Source organism: Lactuca serriola, chromosome 8, assembly GCF_051521515.1.
Source record: "Lactuca serriola cultivar US96UC23 chromosome 8, Lser_US96UC23_V15, whole genome shotgun sequence".
NCBI classification, from domain to species: domain Eukaryota; kingdom Viridiplantae; phylum Streptophyta; class Magnoliopsida; order Asterales; family Asteraceae; genus Lactuca; species Lactuca serriola.
Window position 1 is genome coordinate 88,716,454 of NC_136415.1, and position 19,156 is coordinate 88,735,609.

At 35.6% G+C, this 19,156-nt stretch overlaps 1 protein-coding gene across 1 annotated transcript; it reads left to right on the forward strand.

The window, feature by feature from the left end:
* Window positions 1-378: 378 nt before the first annotated feature.
* Window positions 379-3,673, forward strand: LOC145068548 (nucleoporin-like protein). The gene is made up of 8 exons (XM_079015526.1): window positions 379-742; window positions 1,252-1,310; window positions 1,462-1,604; window positions 1,666-1,822; window positions 1,908-2,222; window positions 2,296-2,379; window positions 2,453-2,890; window positions 2,969-3,673. The coding sequence occupies exons 1-8, from the start codon at window positions 430-432 to the stop codon at window positions 3,404-3,406; spliced, it is 1,947 nt and encodes a 648-aa protein (XP_078871652.1). The 5' UTR covers window positions 379-429; the 3' UTR covers window positions 3,407-3,673.
* Window positions 3,674-19,156: the final 15,483 nt, after the last annotated feature.

Consider the following 19,156-nt stretch of genomic DNA (forward strand, 5'->3'; position numbering starts at 1 on the left):
TATAGGAATTCATCGTGATGTTACTTTTTAGGAATCCAAACATTACAAATCAATCTTTTTTAAAACATTATAAATTAACTATTTTGAACCAACACAAAAAAGTCAATGAGATACACATAGGGTGGCAACTAGTAAAGGGACTAGATTTGTAGTTTACTCTTTTGCTTCTTGTTGAGATATATCGATCATCATTAATCTAAAATTGTTACCCTAAAAAACTGACCTATAGCTTTTTAAATTATCTAGTTTGGAAAACATTTAAAAAAAAAATCTAAGTTTGGAAAAGATTTCAAATATTTAATTTATTCTATCCAAAATTTTGTAAACCAATGTACGGGGGCATATGAGAGTAAACTTAAAAGTCTTCCGAAACTCATTAAAATCCCTTTGGTTTAAAATTTAGGGAAAAGAACACGTAGGGAGAGAGAGATGGAGAGCGCTAAGCCGTCGTCTTCGGCGCCGCCGTACTCAGGAGGAGGCGCCGGTGCCGGCGGGAAATACAGGAAGCCTCCTATTTCAAGGAAGCGGCCGTCTACTCCTTACGACCGTCCATCACTGACTACTGGTAATAATAAATCGGCCGAACCTCAAGACGGTGGCGGTAGCTGGTTGTCGAAGCTTGTTGTCAATCCTGCTCGCCGTCTCATTGTTGGTGGTGCTACCACAATACTGACATCGCTTTTCTCCAAATCAGACTCTTCTTCTGCTGACGAGTATGAGGACGATCCCCCTGGTGATCGCGGTGAGTCACAATGACGATGTCACGCATACAATATTAATTAAAAATTAGGTTTTGAAGTGAATTTGGGTTTCGTTTCTACTTGATTAGTACAATACAATTAGAATACGCGTGGTTTAAGATTGATTACACTGGTATGTTTTATTGAAGCGGCAGTGGCACAATCTCATAACAAGTTCTTTTAATATAATCCATAAACAGCAAGTAGAAATTATTTTTTGTTACTTATTGTAGCAATCAATTTGATTCATGCGTTATTGCATATAAAGTCACCCCTTGCTTACATGCAATTGGTAGATGTTAATTGCTTGTGCCAAAAAAATCTTTGGTCTTTATCAGATTGTTCATGGTTCTGGTGGCATCAAAAAGATTTGGAAGGGCAATGGAAGATTAGAATTCATAATGTAAAGTCTTCCACACTAAAGAGAGATACCAACATAGGGTGAAAAACAGCTAATTATGTTTCTTGTATGTCATTTGCTAATACATGTACTTTTTTTCTTATTGGACAGATGATCAAGATATAGATGCAACTGAAAATGCAAAAAGTGATGATAAACATACTTTAGAGGCAAGTTTTTTATCCTTTTTATCCCAAGACATGTAAACATATAAACATTCATATGGATATCTGAAATTTTCTAGAATGTAATCATTAAGAGTACGAGGATATATGCTTATATGTCTGTTGTAACTAAATGTATCCCATTATGGTTATGCAGCTTGGAGTATCCAGTAATGAAATGGACAAATTGAAGGGAAGTTCAGAACATAATATTCTCCAACAAGATGAATCAAAGAACTCACCTAGCAATCATGGTTTAGCTAAAATTGAGAACATACTGAAAGGGAAACAATTTTCAAGGTAATTAGTTATATACTTATATTATAATCATTCTCTTTCTAAAAGTTAAAGTATAATACAGGGATGAAAGGAATCGTTTGATGGAGATATTGAATTCTAGATCGGTTGATGTTTCTAATGCTGAAGAAGTGAAGAAAACACCAGAAGTAATTTCTCTTTCTCATGGGAAAGCTAAAGTGGATGTGGTGGAAACCCCAATGCCTCATTTGCAATCAAATGTAAGGAAAAATGTTACTAAATTTTTGTTACTTGTATTGTATTATATAATCAGGTGAAATTTTTTACTTTTCTTGTTTATTGCAGATGCAAGATGAAGTTGTTGCTTCACCTATTGATATTGCAAGAGCTTATATGGGAAATCGAACATCAGAAAAACTAGGGTTTAATACTTACACTATAAAGTCAAAAGATGAAAGGGAAAGTCAAACTCATGATTTGATTCCTTTAAAGCCACATAACATCACACCTTCATCAAAGTCACCCACTTGTTGGCCAGGTGTCATGGTTCAAGAACAACGTGGCTATCTGACCCCACAGATTCAAAGAACCAGATATGGCCTTCATGGTTTCCCAAGAACACCATATTCTAGAACCATCTATTCAAGTACTAAACCAAAGGTATGTTTTGAAGGATACTAAATGACTATTTTACCCTTGTTATGTTTAATTTTGTTTATTATTTTATTAACAGATGAATCAGTTACAAGGTGATAACCAGCCTTCTAATGTTTCTGTGACACCATTTCAACATTCGCGTACTCCTATTTTTAGTCAGGTGATAATTTATTTAAATATTTAAAAAAAAATGGGAGCTTATTTATTTATTTATTTATTTTTATCCAACACAGATGAAGTCAAGTGGTGATGTCTATGGATCAGTGGGACCAATTCGTCGTGTAAGAAACAAGTTCCCATTTGAACCTCAGTCTGAAAGACGTAATGCTTCTAGAAGCTTTGTGCCTGTTTTCCAGAAGAATCCGGAAGCTTCTGGAAGTAGTGGTACTAGTGGAGCATCTAGTGAAACAGTTAGAAAAATAATGGAACAACTTGATAGACACAAGCCTACGCCTAAAGAAAAAGCAGATGAATTGAAGCTTGCAACTGAATGGAAAAGATCACCTTCTGAAAATAATTCCAATTTGATTATTCCCAATTCTAAGGAAAGTAGCATTTTAGGATCTTTTGTTAAAAAAAATGAAGGTGGAGTTGACCCGGTCAAAACTTTAAACAAGGATGCAGAGCCTTCATTTGTTTTCAAGAATACAAATGCTGCTGCTGATGATGAGGTAAATTATTTATTTATTCATTTATTTATTGTTAACTATTGTTTTACATTGGGAGTTGTTGTGATTGGTTCAAAACAGAAGGAAAAAGAAAAAAGTCAGCCATCGTCATTTGACAAACAAATCAACGGTCAGGATGTGAGTAAAAAGAGACAATCTCAACCAATATTGAAGCCGATTTCCTTCAAAAGGCCGGACCCACAACAAGTGATATCATCATCGGATAACAGCCGTGGATTCACGTTCCCATTCTCTGCCACCGTCAGCTCAGCATCAGAGCCGCCTACACCATCCATCATGTCATATTTTCCGGCGACCGGAGTAGCATCACCGGTTATCCCAAGTTACAGTTTTGGAACAAAGAAATCTGAGCGAATTGTTTTCAGTTTTCCTTCTACAAGCAGTGGTGTTATACCTATTGGTGATGATGGTGAATCTGACCTTAAGTTCAACTTTGGGTCGGATAAAAAAAGGGTGTCTTTTGGTTCTCTAGGAAGTGATGCAATTGCAATTAATTGAACTTTTATTCCTAGAGGAGTCTAGCCAGCACTTTTTTTTTTTTTTTTTTACGTATCTGATTGATGTTTTTTTTTTCGATAAATATATTTGAAGATTGTATACCTGCAAAATAGTTAAGAGTTTGGGGTTTGACCGCTGTAACAATTGCTTGTGGATGTGTGTCTGTGTCTGATTTACATCTTACAATGTTGTGTGGTGGCTCGAGGAATGACCTTTTCGTAGGAATTTTATGTTTATTGTATTATGATTTCTTTTACACTTCTAAAATTGATAGCCTATGTGCAACAAAAGTGTAAAAAGTGTTGGATGAATGTTGAGAACTTTTACAAGACTACGTTATTCCTCCTAATTAAGAAATCTGAGATTTATTTTGACGATGTAGTTACTGGTCTATATGATATTTAGTAATATGGAGTTTGCTTCATAAGGTTTTCATTAGTTTTTTCTTTTACAGATTGACTTTTTTCATGCATATGATTGATTATAAGTGAATTTTTATTAGCACAGAGCAAAACTAAAATTTTCATTTTTTAATATGGATTAGACAAATCTTCATAAATGGTCCCTATGGTATCTCAAAATTTGAAGCTTTGTCCTTACGTTTAAAAAACCCCACAAATGTGGTTTCAAAACTTTTTATGTTTGGTCCTTGTTGCTCACTCCATCATATTCTGTCCGTTAACTGAAGGGTATTTTCGTCATTTCACTACCAAAAAGATCATTTATGAAGTTTTTCCTTATTTAAAAAAATATATAATTATTATTATATACTTATAAAGGAAGCATTTTTCCTTTTACCACATTCATTTAAAACTCTTATTTATTTTCCTTTCACCACATTCATTTGAAACTCCCATGACTTTTCAATTTCTTTCTAATAATAATTATAATTTGGCTAATTAGGTTAAATAAATATCAAACCTAAAGTGTAATCATATATAAACCAAATTTCAGTATTAAAATAATATTTTTACTTCTACTTATAAATTTATGTTTTTTTAACTTTTAACATATTATATTTATTTTATTAGTTTTAATATATTGTTCGATTTAAACCATTATCATTTTAAAGATTCATTTTTGGAACAATTTGTATAAAATACTTAAATTATTTATTTAAATATAACATTAGAGGGTCAACTTAAATATAAATTTTACTTTAACTTCAACAACCCAAAAATACTTTATAAATAGTTAAAAGTGATAAATTGTAGTGTCTTTCTAATAATGATTCTAAGTTGATTAATAAGGTTAAATAAATATCAAACCTAAAGTGTAATCATAAATAAACTAAATTTCAATTTTAAAATAATATATTTACTTCTGCTTATAAAGTTATGTCTTTAACTTTTAACATATTATATTTAATTTATTAGATTTAATATGTTGTTTTATGTAAACAATTATCAGTTTAAAACTATAACTTTTGAACAGTTTGGACAAAATACTTCAATTGTTAACTTAAGTATAACATTACAATGTCAACTTAAATATAAATTTCAGTTCCACTTAAAAACCAAACAACAACTATAAATAACATTAAACACTATATTATATTTAATTTTATTCATGTGTAACTCGCAGTATCATATAATTCAAAATAATCAATATATTATATCAATTTAGTATAAGAATTATTAAATCAAATTTAACAATAACGTTATTATTATATTTAAAAAAACATATATTTGTAAAGACTTTAACTATATAGATATTTCTGCGCATTACAATGTCAATTTAAATATAAATTTCAGTTCCACTTAAAAAACCAAAGAATATTTTGTAAATAGTTTAAAGTGATAAATGCAAAAATTAAATTGTAATTTCAATTTAACTAAAATATTTCCTAAATATATTTTTATAATCATTAAAAATTTCCAACTAAGTAGCTTAAAATAACTTATAATATCATTAGTTAAAATTAACTCTATATAAATGATTATATTGTTACCTTTAAAATCAAAAAATAATGTTTGATGTTTTAAATAATTATAATGATAGAAATTAAAACAGTAAGCAAATAAATTTTAAAAAATTACTTAACAATAACAACAACTATAAATAACATTAAACCATATATTATATTTAATTTTGTTCATATGTAACTCACGGGTAGAAATCATTTAAACGATTAAGATTATGAAGTTATAATAGATATATATATTATCATATAATTCAAAATAATTAATATTATATCAATTTAGTATAAAAATTATTATATGAAATTCAACAACAACGTTATTGTTATATTTAAAAAAACATATATTTGTAAGGACTTCAACTATATAGGTGTCTCTGCGCAACGCGCGAACATTCACCTAGTTTAATATAAAGGGTCCCACACACACACACACACACACACTCTCTCTCTCTCTCTCTCTCTCTCTTTATTTCTTTCTTTCTTTCTTTCTCTCTCTCTCTCTCTCTCTCTCTCTCTCTCTCTTTCTCTCTCTCTCTCACACACACACCACAACCATGCCCCCAACCTACCCTACTCTTTATCTACCATTACCACCACTATCACCACTACCGTCTGCCATCACCACTACCATCACCAGACCAAAATCACCAACCTTATTTCTCCATTCCAGCCAATACAAAACACCATCACCATCGTTGACTTCCACCTGTCGAACCACCACATACTCTTCAACAACGTCATTATCTTTACCAATATCGTATTCTTCATCTTCGTCATTGAAACTTTTCATTTTTTTCTCCCCTATGAATGCCCAATTAATCAATAATGAGCAAACACAACCATCCCATTCATTAAACCAATCACAAGTCCATCAACTACATTAGAACTTAAACATCCAAAATTATCAGATGCAAAATTGTAAGAAATCAGAGATCGTTGCTTCATTAAGTCGAAAATGAAAATTAAGCAAAACCCCAAGTGAATGAAGTCGATTAAACCTGTGTGGCAACCAACCACCGAAGTAGTTTCCTTGAAATCAAATGTAGGTTTTCCGACGAATATACAGATCGAACAACCATAAACCATCCACCGTTGATACCACTAGCCATCGGATTCACAAAGCCAACAGCCAGAACAACCGCCACCACAACAATAGGATCTTGGGAGGTTTTTTCAATGTGGATGAAGAGTTTAAGTGGTTTCTAGATTGAAATTTAGTGGGATGAAGAAAGGCTTCCAACTTGAAATCTAGTGAAGATGAAGAGAGATTTCCGGTGAAGCTCTAATATCCAGCGAGCAATGACGGGGAAGCGATGAAGCTTTCAGATGGGGCCACCGAATATCGAAGGCCATGAAGTTATCAGAGGAGGTAGGAACTGGAGACGCCAATGGTAGGAGGTTTGGTTCACCAGCAGTCAACCGATGGATGATTAGATGGGGATAATTTAGGCTTATCGTTCCCATTTTCTGTGGATTGGCGACTTCAGGCGACAACGGAGACCGACGATGAGGTGAAGGTAAATTAGAGAAGAAGACGGAGGTGTGGGGTGGAGCAAGGAGCACTGAAGATGAATGGTTAGGCTGGGGAAGAATGAGGGCAGGGATTGTGTGTGTGTTTGGAGAGAGAGAGAGAGAGAGAGAGAGAGAGGCCCTTTTATATTAAATAATTATATTTCCTTTTTTTTTTTAAATAAGATAGAACTTCATAAATGGTCCCTATAATAGTGAAACGACCTGAATACCCTTCAGTTAACGGACAAAAGATGACGAAGTGAGCAATAATGACCAAACATGTAAAGCTTTGAAACCACAGGGACCATTTATGAGGTTTTTTAATCTTAAGGACTAAACATCAGATTTTGGTATACCACAGGGACAATTTATGAAGTTTTGTCTATGAATTACTAATTATTCAGAGTCACTCAAAACCACAACTATATATTTTTGATTAAATTACAGTTTTGGTGTCTGTGATTCGGTCAAATTCGTACTTTCAATCAAATCTTTGAAAATTTGACAAGACGTATCCCTATTGTTTAAAGAAATTGCACTGTACATCCTTATTCCACATAAAAAGACCATTTTATCCTTGCTTTTATATTTTTGTTTTTTCATATATATATATATATATATATATATATATATATATATATATATATATATATATATATATATATATATATATAGGGCTGAGTTATTGTGATGTGTGAACTTGCGAAGTCATAATAAACTCATCATTTTTCAAAATAAAAAACATTAATCTTCTCCAAATTGTGCGTCTAAGCCATATCTAGTCTCAAAAAAAGATTTGACATTTTTTTTTATTTTCAAAATTTGCATGTATGCGCAATCAATAGTTGTACGGACTGCTGATGAGCACAATCAACAGTCATGTGGACTATGAATGTACACAATCAACAACCACATGGACTGATGATGAGCAATCAACAGTCCATGTGACTGCTGATTGTGCTCATCAGCAGTCCGTACAACTGCTAATTGTGCTCATCAGCAGTCATACAAAAAACCAAAAAAAAAACCGTCAAATCTTTTTTTGAGCCTAGATATGACTTAGACACACTATTTGGAGAAGATTGGTGATTTTAGTGTTGAAAAAATGATGAGTTGATTATGACTTCGCAAGTTCTCACACATTTTTTGGTTCTAAGAAAACCCGACTCTTTCTTTCTCTCTCTCTCTCTCTCTCTCTCTCTCTCTATATATATATATATATATATATATATATATATATATATATATATATATATGTTTAATTTTTTTTTTATATTTTGCAGTCTACATTTTATTTTATTTATTTATATTTTTTATGAAATATATATATTTTTTTGAAATTTTATTCGAATATATTTTAATGGTTTTTATATTTTGATCGTTTAAATGTGAGTATGATTGAACCCTTCCTAGGGGTGTATACGAGCTGAGTCGAGCCGAATACTACCAAGCTCGAAGCTCGGCTCGACTAAAATACTCGAGCTCGAAACTCGACTTGAACTCGACTCGAGCCTTGATTTTAAGCTCGAGCTCGGGCTCGTGAAATACTCGACAGTCTCGAGCTCGGCTCGGCTCGGCTCGACTAATATTTTAAAAATCAAAATCACTAAATTGAGTAAGAAATATTAAACATTCCACATGTAAATGTCCAAACTACAAAAATAACCACTATTGATTACCTAATATCAATATAATATCAACCATATATGTCATAAATGAATAATTATAAAGAAATGGCATATATCTTATAAATGAACAATTATAAAGAAATGACATTGTGACATCCCCAATTTCACGGCCAGAAAAGACCGATTTGTTTATGCTTTGTTTTTAAATTCAGAGTAATCTTTTAAAGAAAACAGTTGCGGAATTTGTTCCCAAAACAGAATATGATAAAAATTACCAAAGCATTTCTTTAAAGAAATGTATTTTCATTTTATAACAAAATCTCGGGATGTCATGTTCAATACAAACCAAAAGCATAAACAGAACAAATAGACCTTACAACAGTTATTCATAACTACTGGCCTATAATCCAAAATCTCTCGTTAAGCCCACCAACTTATACTCCTGTGCCATTACCTGTAATGCAAAGAAAACTGAGTGGGTCAGGCTTGGGAGCCTGGTGAGCATATAGGGTTTTCAACCCACAATAATATAATTATTATATTTAATTATCAAACAATCAATCCAATTACCCACCCCCATTATCTTCCTCTATTTCATAAAGATTTACCCTAAGAACCAATTACCCTTCTCCCATTTATTCCTAAGAATTGCCCTAAGGAATTGGCACAAAGTCTAGTGCTGCCATGGTTCTTAGATTACCTCTGGTGAACACGCAGTTCAAAATAATTAACAAACATCTAGTTCAAGAACACCCATTGAACACACTCCGTTCAATAATACCTAATGAATACCTAGTTCAAAACACCTAATGAACACTTAGTTCCAATATCCCTGGTGAACTCAATCACCTAAGGAACACAGAGTACGAAAGCTCTTAGTTCAAACCACGTGATAATAATGTATATCTTGATCCTACAAAACCACTAATATTATTAACACATATAAATCATATTTCCAAAACAATCTATCCCATCCCGTCGATCCCCACATACTGACCCTATACAATGATCTTACGAGATCTTAGCCTAAGGAAATCGATATGAGCAACAACTGACGAAGCTGCATCGAAAATCCCTAGCAGCAAACGAGGATCAATAAAGACATCGAATGAGGGGAATGGAATAAGTTCCACCACGAACCTTCGTTCGTAAAAGAAAGAACTACAAGACATTTTAAGTCAGGGGTAGTTATCAATGCCTAGGCTGTGGTCTGAATATCGTGAGGTATATAACCCCCAACTCACCCTATCCGGCAATGGAAACGCTGACTAATGCCTAGGCTGTGGTCTGAACCCCCATACTCACCCTATCCGGCATTGGAAACGATTACTAATGCCTAGGCTATGGTCTGAACCCCCAGACTCACCCTATCCAGCATTGGAAATGGAAACACCGACTAATGCCTAGGCTGTGGTCTGAATACATGAGGTATTTCACCTCCATACGCACCCTATCCAACAATATAACACCAGACATACCTAGCAGTGGTCTATTACCGACACACTTTATTAGGCAGTCTACGAAGTTCCCTTAATTACTTCGTGAAAGAAAACGCTGACATATGAAGCTCGGTCGATCACTTCATAAAAGAAATGTTGACTCCAAAGCTCTCTCAAAATAAAAGTATGGGGGAATACTACTAGAGTACTCCCGTACGCTCACGTAACCGACACACAAATCTGTCAAAAAGACTTTGTACATGATCGTACTTCTGGCACATTATAATACTCTGGTATGCGAAAGAATCGTACCCGAGAACATAATAGTACCCTGGCACAAGCAGCACCCAAGACACAGAGCTTTGAAAAATACTTCGTACATAAAATGTACTTCTGTACGTAGGACGTACTCCACCGATCATCAATCTCACAACACACGTACTCTTAATATGAGGCTACCCAATGTCCAAACTTAATGGAACTAAACATCCCTATTTAAGTCTTAACCCATCACTAGGCAAACCTACAATACTTATAATCAATTTCCGATACTATCTCCGTTTAGGAAAAAGCTAACTAATGTATACTTAACACAAAGTTTTAAGTAATAATATCATATATATACATCTTAACACATATTGAACCATATCCGATTCGCACGTTGTATATCATCAAATATATCTAACACGTATTTCGGACAATAACAATTACTTCACATACATATGTATATTTCATACTTTAATCAATTCTTGTATTAAAATCACGTTCCTAAAAGGGACTATACACATGATACCTTATCGAATGAACACGTAATTCAAAAATACATAATCCGTACTCCCGAATCTAAAATTAACCTCTTGATCTGATCCCTACTCTCAGATCTAAAACTAATCTCTTGATCTGATCCATACTCTCGGATCTAAAACTAATCTCTTGATCTGATCCATACTCTCGGATCTAAAACTAACCTCCTGATCTGATCCATACATCCAGATCTAAAACAAGTTTATCTCTTTATCCTTTTATCTCATGGTCCAACCCATATTTTATCACCTCCATCAACCTCATCTACTCATGTTCTACCCAACATATTTTTAGATACAAATTACATATATAGTTTAACTCATTAAAACTTATATAATTCATCCATTCCACAATCATCTCAAATAAACAACAAAATATTATGCACATAGCACGCATTTCATAGCAAATACTTAATATTTATGTGTTAGAAAAAGTGACCACACACTCACACATATAAACAACAATATACTTAATACATTCAAACAATAATTGTATTATTATCGTGTTTATGAAAGGGACTATACACTCACTTGATCAGAAGATGATCGGACAACACTACGGCTTGTAGAAGTAGTATTCTTCGGTGAAACCAGGATCATTTCACACACCGGGTTTCTCGCGGGCAGAGCTTTGGCTCGAAAACTCTTTTCTTCTCAGGATCTTCGGGTTTCGGAACTTGCTTTGGGTCTCGGGGTTGATACCGGGGCTTCGGGGGTACTTCTTTGCACATAAATCGATGTAATATGGGAGAGAGATGAGAGAATGAGCAACCAAACTCGGCTGACCCTTCAAATCTATTTATAGGGCAAAACTGGCCTTTTCCACGTCGTGGAACCTTTTGCCACGTCGTGGGCTTGGTCGTCACTGCATGCGTCATCCCAAGTTTCATCTGGGGGACTCCCGGAGGTGTCAGGAGACTTGCCACGTCGTGGTCTCTGGCAGTTTTGGGGTTTCGCGCCCTGAACTTCAGAAATTCATAACTTTCGCATACGAACTCCATTTTCGACGTTCTTTATGTCGACGCGAAGGTGAGATTATGCTCTACAACTCTTGTTTAGACTCCATTGGCTAATTTTGACTTTATTTTTAATATATTATAAGTATATTACTTATATATTATCTTTAGTAGGCCGGGACAGGAAAACTCCGTTCGAAATTCATAACTCCTTCATTTGAACTCTGTTTTCGTCTGTCTTTTTATCGATGGACTACTATCGATGAGATCTCCAATTCTCATTTATATTGTTTTGGATAAATATCGCTCTAACGTAAATTCACTATTTACGTGACGTTGTGTCGTGCCGGTTCTGTCGCGAAACTTCGACAGGTCATAACTTCTTCGTTATAACTCGGATTTTGGCGTTCTTTATATGCACGGAAACCTTGTGACATATACTACAACTTGGTTAAGATTAATCCTTCTAAATAATCTTCCATCAAAAAGTCATTTTTGATGCTTATCGTCTCTAAATTGACTAGCCCGGATCTACGGGCGTTACAGACATATATGTAAATTACACTAAAATCGACTAAGCTCGCGAGCCTTACGAGCTGAGTATTTTTGTACTCGAGCTCAGCTCGATAAGGTACTCGAGTAGCTCGAGCTCGAGTTCGGCTCGATTAAGGTCGAGTCGATTTCGAGTATTTTCCGAGTCGGTCTCGAGTTTCTCGCGAGTTGGCTTGTCTCACTTACACCCCTAACCCTTCCGACGATTTCGGTGTCTACGTCGGGAATCTCTATCTCCGGTCCTTCTTTTCCGATGAGTGCAAACGCCGGTCGGGCTAGGGTATTTTCGCCCTTCCCCTGATTCCGCTTTGATTATCTTATGATTCATTCTTGTTGATGGATCCTGTGAGTATTCTCTTCCTGTACATAATGAGTTTCATGAATTTAAGGAATTCTCGATGGAAGCCAGATGATGGGTGGAATAAAGATCGCTATTTTAATTTAATGGACAAAGAAAATGGATTTCAATCTAAATGGGATCAACATCATTTAATGTCTAATAGTCAATCCTTTTACATTAAAAACTTCCAGAAACTGTTCTACCTTCTGATTTGTGTCGTGTTTGTGTTCGTATGGGTAAGATTGTCGATGCTTTTATTTCTAATAAGAAGTATCGAATGTTAATCGTATGGTTAAGAGTCTCTGTGATGTATGGTTTGGCTTTCATAAACTATATGCATCGGTTACACATGTTGCTAAAACGGATTAATTTTTACACAAAATCCATTCAAAAATTGAGAAAACTGAAGCTCCAGTTGTCTCTTATGCAAGTGTAGTAAGAGGTCAAGAAAAGGGGAATAAAGAACCAGATAATGTTACTATTGTTCTTAATTCTAGGGATTTTATTATTGAAAATAAAAGCTTGCATGTCTAGCAAAGGCAAGAGACTTTTCTACTTTACTGAATCTTGGGATGTTATGTCATGATGAAGGTTTTGTGGATTTTCAAATTCGATATGTGGGGGGCCTATGGGTGATGTTTTAATTCACCTCTAGAGAAGCATGTAAAAATTTCTTAGCAAGTGATGCAACTAGTCACTGGGGTTGTGTGGTACAATTAGATGATAACCTTGGTGAATATGTATACAAAATTCGAGTATGTATTTTGACTTATTATCTTGGTATTATTTATGAAGTGGTGAAGGTTAGTGTCGATGGTATCATATTCCTGGTTAGAGTTAAAGAAGCACCCAGTTGGACTCGACCTTTTTATTGTATTTCATGAAATTCGTTGATGGGGAAGATGGGGACATGTTCAGTTTGATGAAGAAGGAAGTAATGTTTCTTTGAATGAGAATTATGAAGTATCTAAGGACCCGTTTGGAATTTATGACACATTGGTAAAACTTGAGAAAGCTGAAATGAAAAATTAAAAATCTAATCAATTTTCTCCAAGGAAATCTAATGATAGAAAGGATACAAATGATATTAACGAGAAATGTAGTTGGGTTGACTGTCCCATATCTCCAGCCATGTCAACAATCCCCGCATCAGCTCTAATACAACAACCCTTTTCTGACCGATGGACAACTGCAAATTCAGAACTTGTTCCTGCTGCAGATTCGACAGCATGAAACCTCCTTCTTGATGATCCTGTTCAGATCAAGATGAGCGAACCTGATGTGAATCAGGTTAAAAAACTATTGAGCGTCAATTCCATCTAACTCAATCTTCCATTCCTCATCCCGTGACTGGTTCTTTGGGTTTTTCGGGAGGTTTTGGTAGATTTTTGGGAGTTAACTTTTATGAGGATAAGCTTACTCATCCCCCGAGTTTTTCTAATAAATGTTATTCGTTCAATGGCGGTAATCAAAGTGTTTCGGGAACTTCTTTTAATAATAATTCGTTTATTACTGAAGTAAAAAAAAACTATAGAATTGGGAGAAGTAATGTGCTATAATTTAGATGGGTGTCTTGATCGTTTGAAAGAAATTGTAGCAGGTCACGATGAAAGACATAAGATTTGATGAATTGTCTCTCAATTAATGTTCAAGGGGCGGGTTGTATGGATAAACGCGTTTGGATTAGAAAACTTTGTCATCTTAACAAAGTTAATTTTTTAGCTATTCAAGAAACGAAGATGGGGGAAATTGGCTTGCTCTCGGTTAGATCTTTTTGGGGGAATACCTCTTTTATGCATGCGTTCTCTCCTTGTGGTGCTTTGGGCGGTATTCTTGCTATTTGGGATCCAAAATGCATTTCTCATAAAAGGACGCTTACTTCGAATTGGTTCATTGTTATTGAGGCAATTTAGACTATTTCAGGTCTAGAAGTGTTATTTATTGTAGTTTATGCCCCATAAGATGTTGATTGTAAAAGACAAATCTGGAATGATATTACTCATATTATCTCTTCTTTTCTAGGCGAATGTATTATTATGGGGGATTTTAATGAAGTTTGAGATGAATCTGAAAGATTGGATCAACCTTTTATCCGGCTAATGCACATTCCTTTAATGATTTATTGACCATCTTGACCTCGTTGATGTTCCATTAGGTGGCCCGCGTTTCACTTGGAGTGACAAATGGGGCTCTAAATTTAGCAAGATTGATAGATTCTTGGTTACAGAAGGTATTTTGTCATCATTCCCTCATCTTACGGGTCTCGTCTTGGAAAAAAACATTTCAGATCATCATCATATTTTGTTATTGGAGCATTGTATTGATTATGGTCCTACCCCATTCTGGGTTTTTCATTCTTGGTTTGAGATGGTTGGTTTAGTGGTTTTGATGCTATTGTGAGAGATTCTTTGATGCAACCGATGACCGGGGTGATTTTAGATAACCCTTAGGTTATTTTTAAGAAGAAATTGCAACTTCTTAAATATAAATTAAGGAAGTGGATCATCAATAGTCAGGACCTGGTTGCTACTAAAAAGAAAAAGATTCAAAATTCGATTGAGTCCATTAATAGTCGCTTGATGATGGCTTTGCTACTTTGAGAGAGCAGATGGTATCTTTACTTATAAAATTGGTGGATCTTGATCACTCTTCTCAGTTGGATCTTGTTCAGAAGGCAAAGATTCAGTGGAGCATTGAGGGTGATGAGAACTTGGGCTACTTAGAGAGAGCAGAGGGTGTCTTTACTTACAGAATTGGCGGATCTTTGATGCAACCGATGACCGGGGTGATTTTAGATAACCCTTAGGTTATTTTTAAGAAGAAATTGCAACTTCTTAAATATAAATTAAGGAAGTGGATCATCAATAGTCAGGACCTGGTTGCTACTAAAAAGAAAAAGATTCAAAATTCGATTGAGTCCATTAATAGTCGCTTGATGATGGCTTTGCTACTTTGAGAGAGCAGATGGTATCTTTACTTATAAAATTGGTGGATCTTGATCACTCTTCTCAGTTGGATCTTGTTCAGAAGGCAAAGATTCAGTGGAGCATTGAGGGTGATGAGAACTTGGGCTACTTAGAGAGAGCAGAGGGTGTCTTTACTTACAGAATTGGCGGATCTTGATCACTCTTCTCATTTGGATGTTGTTCAGAATGCAAAGATTCAGTGCAGTATTGAGGATGATGAGAACTTGGGTTACTTTCATTGTATCATTAATCGTAAGAGGTGTCAAATCGCTATTCGGGGTCTAATGATAGACAGAGCTTGGATAGATAATCCTATTCGGATCAAGGAGGAATTTCATGCTTATTATCATTCTCTTTTCTCGGAGAGTAGGGAATGCTGCCCTTTGACAGGGGCCACTCATTTTAGTACTTTATCTGTTGATCAGGTTGACTTCTTGTAGTCCCCTTTTACTCGTGAGGAGATTAAAAGGGTTGTATGGGATTGTAGGACTTCTAAGGCATTGGGGCCTGATGGATTTACTTTTGGGGTTTTCAAGCATTACTAGGATCTTATAGTGGGGGATGTTGAGGCATTTTTCATGCATTTTTATTCATCATTCTTCTATTCCGAAGGGATATAATGCTTCCTTTTTTACTATTATCCCTAAAACTTGAGACCTGAAGACTCCGAGACACTTTAGAACTATTAGTCTAATTGGGTGCCAATAAAAAATTGTTGGTAAAATTTTAGCTAATAGATTGGTGAAGGTCATTGCTAGTGTTGTTAGTTTGGAGCAGTCTGCTTTTGTCAAAGGTAAACAAATTTTGGATGGTCCCTTTCTCCTTAATGAGGTAGTGGCTTGGAGGAAATCTTCTAAGAATTCTCTGTTGCTTTTTAAGGTAGACTTTGAGAAGGCCTATGATTCCCTCTCATAGGACTACCTTTTAGAGATCATGCAGATTATGTGGTTTGGTCCGTTATGGTTTGTTTGGATTATGGAGTGCCTAAAATCTGTGAGGGCTTCAGTTTTGGTCAATGGATCACCTTCTGATGAATTATAGGTTCATCGTGGTTTGAGACAGAGAGATCCTTTTTCTCCTTTCCTTTTCATATTGGCGATGGAGGGTCTTCATGTGGCTTTGGTTAGAGCTCAGATGGCTAATGTGTTTAGGGGAATCTCTATTTCAGGCATCGAGATTTCTCATCTTTTATATGCTAATGATGTTATGCTGATTTCTTCTTGGGATCCTGAGAATATGAATTGTCTGATTCATATTCTTCATTGTTTCTTTATGGCTTTGGGTCTTAAAATCAATTTTGGCTGTTGTCCAATGTCTGATTCATATTCTTCACTGTCTCCTTGAACAATCATTTTGGCTGTTGTCCAATGTCTTCCCAAGCCATTAAGGAACTGTAGGTTTGTTTCATGATTGCTGCGGACGGTGCCCACATTGGACAGTTTTGTGACAATCAAGTTGAATCTCTTAAAAGAGTCTTCCAAACTTTCGCCGGAGTGAGCTTTGAAGTTGTTGAATTCATTGAGTGCCGTAGTGAGCTTTTTGTCTTGAGCATGTTCTGAACCTTCGTACAAGTTTTTGAGAACATCCCAAATCTCTTTTGCTGATTTGCAGTTTATGATGATGTCGAAGTTGTCAGTAGCAACTCCACAAGAGATTTCATAAAAGGCAATAGCATCATTTTCCATCTTGTCAAGATCATCTTTGGTGGGACGGTTCAAAGCTGGTTGACATCCTCCTAACCTTGCTGTGGCTCCATCAGTTTAGACTGGTGTGAGGACTGGAACATGTGGTCCTTCTTCTATAGATCGCCAAACATCTCTACCAAGTCTTATGATATATCTTTCCATCCTTTGAGACCAGTGATGATATTTATTCGCAACCAGTGTTGGGGATCGATTAGAACCACCAAAACTGTTGGAGACATTTAGTGATAACGATTGTGCCATTTTGAAGATTTTTTTGTTTTAGAAATGAGCTTCAGTGGTATAGAAAGCTCTTCGAAAAACCAGAGTTCCGATTTTCAAAAAGCAACAACTATGGCTATGATACCAATTGTTGAGAGAAAAACTTGAGACACGCTTGAACAAATCGTTAGAACAAGTATATAGCGGAATAGTTAATCTCGAAGGATCTGTTAGCTCAACAATAATATTAAGAGTTAGAAGTTAGTGAGTTAGATGCGGAAAAGTAAAGAAATGTAAATGACAACAATTGTTATATCAAGTATACACATAAGCAGATTCATAACAAGGAATGCATTCAAACCAAGTTAGTAAATGAGATCTAGCTTAGTGATTAAGTCACAAGTGACTTGCTCCGAAGAGAGATGGTGATTGATTATGAGAGTAAGAAGATTTGATAAGTAAGATAGAATGAGAACTTTGAGATGTGTATTAGAATTTGATGAGATATTCACATCGATACTGATTACATGAGAAATGAGCTCTATTTATAGAGACAAGTTTACAACTCTAAGAGTAGCCATGCAAGGCATATTGGACATTAGAGTGTTTTACAGAAAAGACAAAATAAACTAAGTAAAGATAAAGACTGCGGTGTTGAAGGCTTCAGATGACTATAGTTGATGAGATTGCTTGACTGCGGTTGCTTGGAGGCTGCGGTAGCTGAAGTTCAAAAGGATCACTTTTTTGATTCAACAATTTCCCCCTAAGTGACCTCTTTAACTTTGATCAGTTATCAAGTTTAAGGAACTTGATCAGGATCCACCAAAACTTCCTCACGTTCTCTAACCATTTGATTCTTCTCAGTATTTCAAACTTGACCTCTGCGGTGGTATGCTTGGATTTTTCAACTGCGTTGCGGCAGATCTCAAGTTGTTTTCTGGTGAGACGGTGCATGGCAGTCATAGGAATGAAATATTTAACATTGTCAGTCTTCCTCTTGAAAATGACTCCTAGCTCAGGATAGTTGGTTGCTCCTAATGATCTTTCCTCATAGCCTTCGGTAGGCATGGGGGCGGGGTCAAGTGGTGGCAAGTCAGCAATCTTGGAAATGATGGGATGAATGTCTGCATCTATTTTGGCGAAGTCACAAATTGTTTCCTTAAGAAAGGTATTAGCCATTTCAAGTGAGATTTTCATCTTCGGATGCTTCTCAGACTTGTGCTGAAAAACCTTGGCGATGAGAAACACTTCTTCAGGGTTCATACACGGAAAATCAACCTGGGTGCGGATGTATTCGTGCTCCCTCCTGGTCAGGGTGTACTGGATGAACTCAGCCTTCATGAACTTCCGGATCTTGTAATTTTTGACTGCGGATGGTCTATCGTTAGACCATATGTGTTCAACTGGAGAGGCATGATTAGCATAGAATTGGCTAAGTCTCTCGAACTCCATCGGAAGTCTTTTGTGGTCAAGAAGGCTGCGGTCGAACTGCTCAAATACAGTGAAGTATCTGGCATTCGGTGAGGTTGGGACATCCCAGTAACCGTTTGAGGGGGGGTTCCGCATAGGTAAGATGAGGGACATAGTCATCATCAAGTAGTCTTCTGTGTGGATTGATCCAAGATTTTATCAATGACTCATCCATAACCGTGTCGAATCCGCAAAGTCTCCATACTTCTTCAGCAAGCTTGGCTACTCTCCAATCACTTTTTCTTTGAGCAGTGGCAGG

What these genes read in the sequence shown, in the direction of transcription:
- LOC145068548 (XM_079015526.1), top strand. Translation starts at nt 430, where the DNA reads ATGGAGAGCGCTAAGCCGTCGTCTTCGGCGCCGCCGTACTCAGGAGGA. An exon ending in TGCCTCATTTGCAATCAAAT is followed by an intron (nt 1,823 to 1,907) that starts GTAAGGAAAAAT and finishes TGTTTATTGCAG; the next exon opens with ATGCAAGATGAAGTTGTTGC. An exon ending in GTACTCCTATTTTTAGTCAG is followed by an intron (nt 2,380 to 2,452) that starts GTGATAATTTAT and finishes TATCCAACACAG; the next exon opens with ATGAAGTCAAGTGGTGATGT.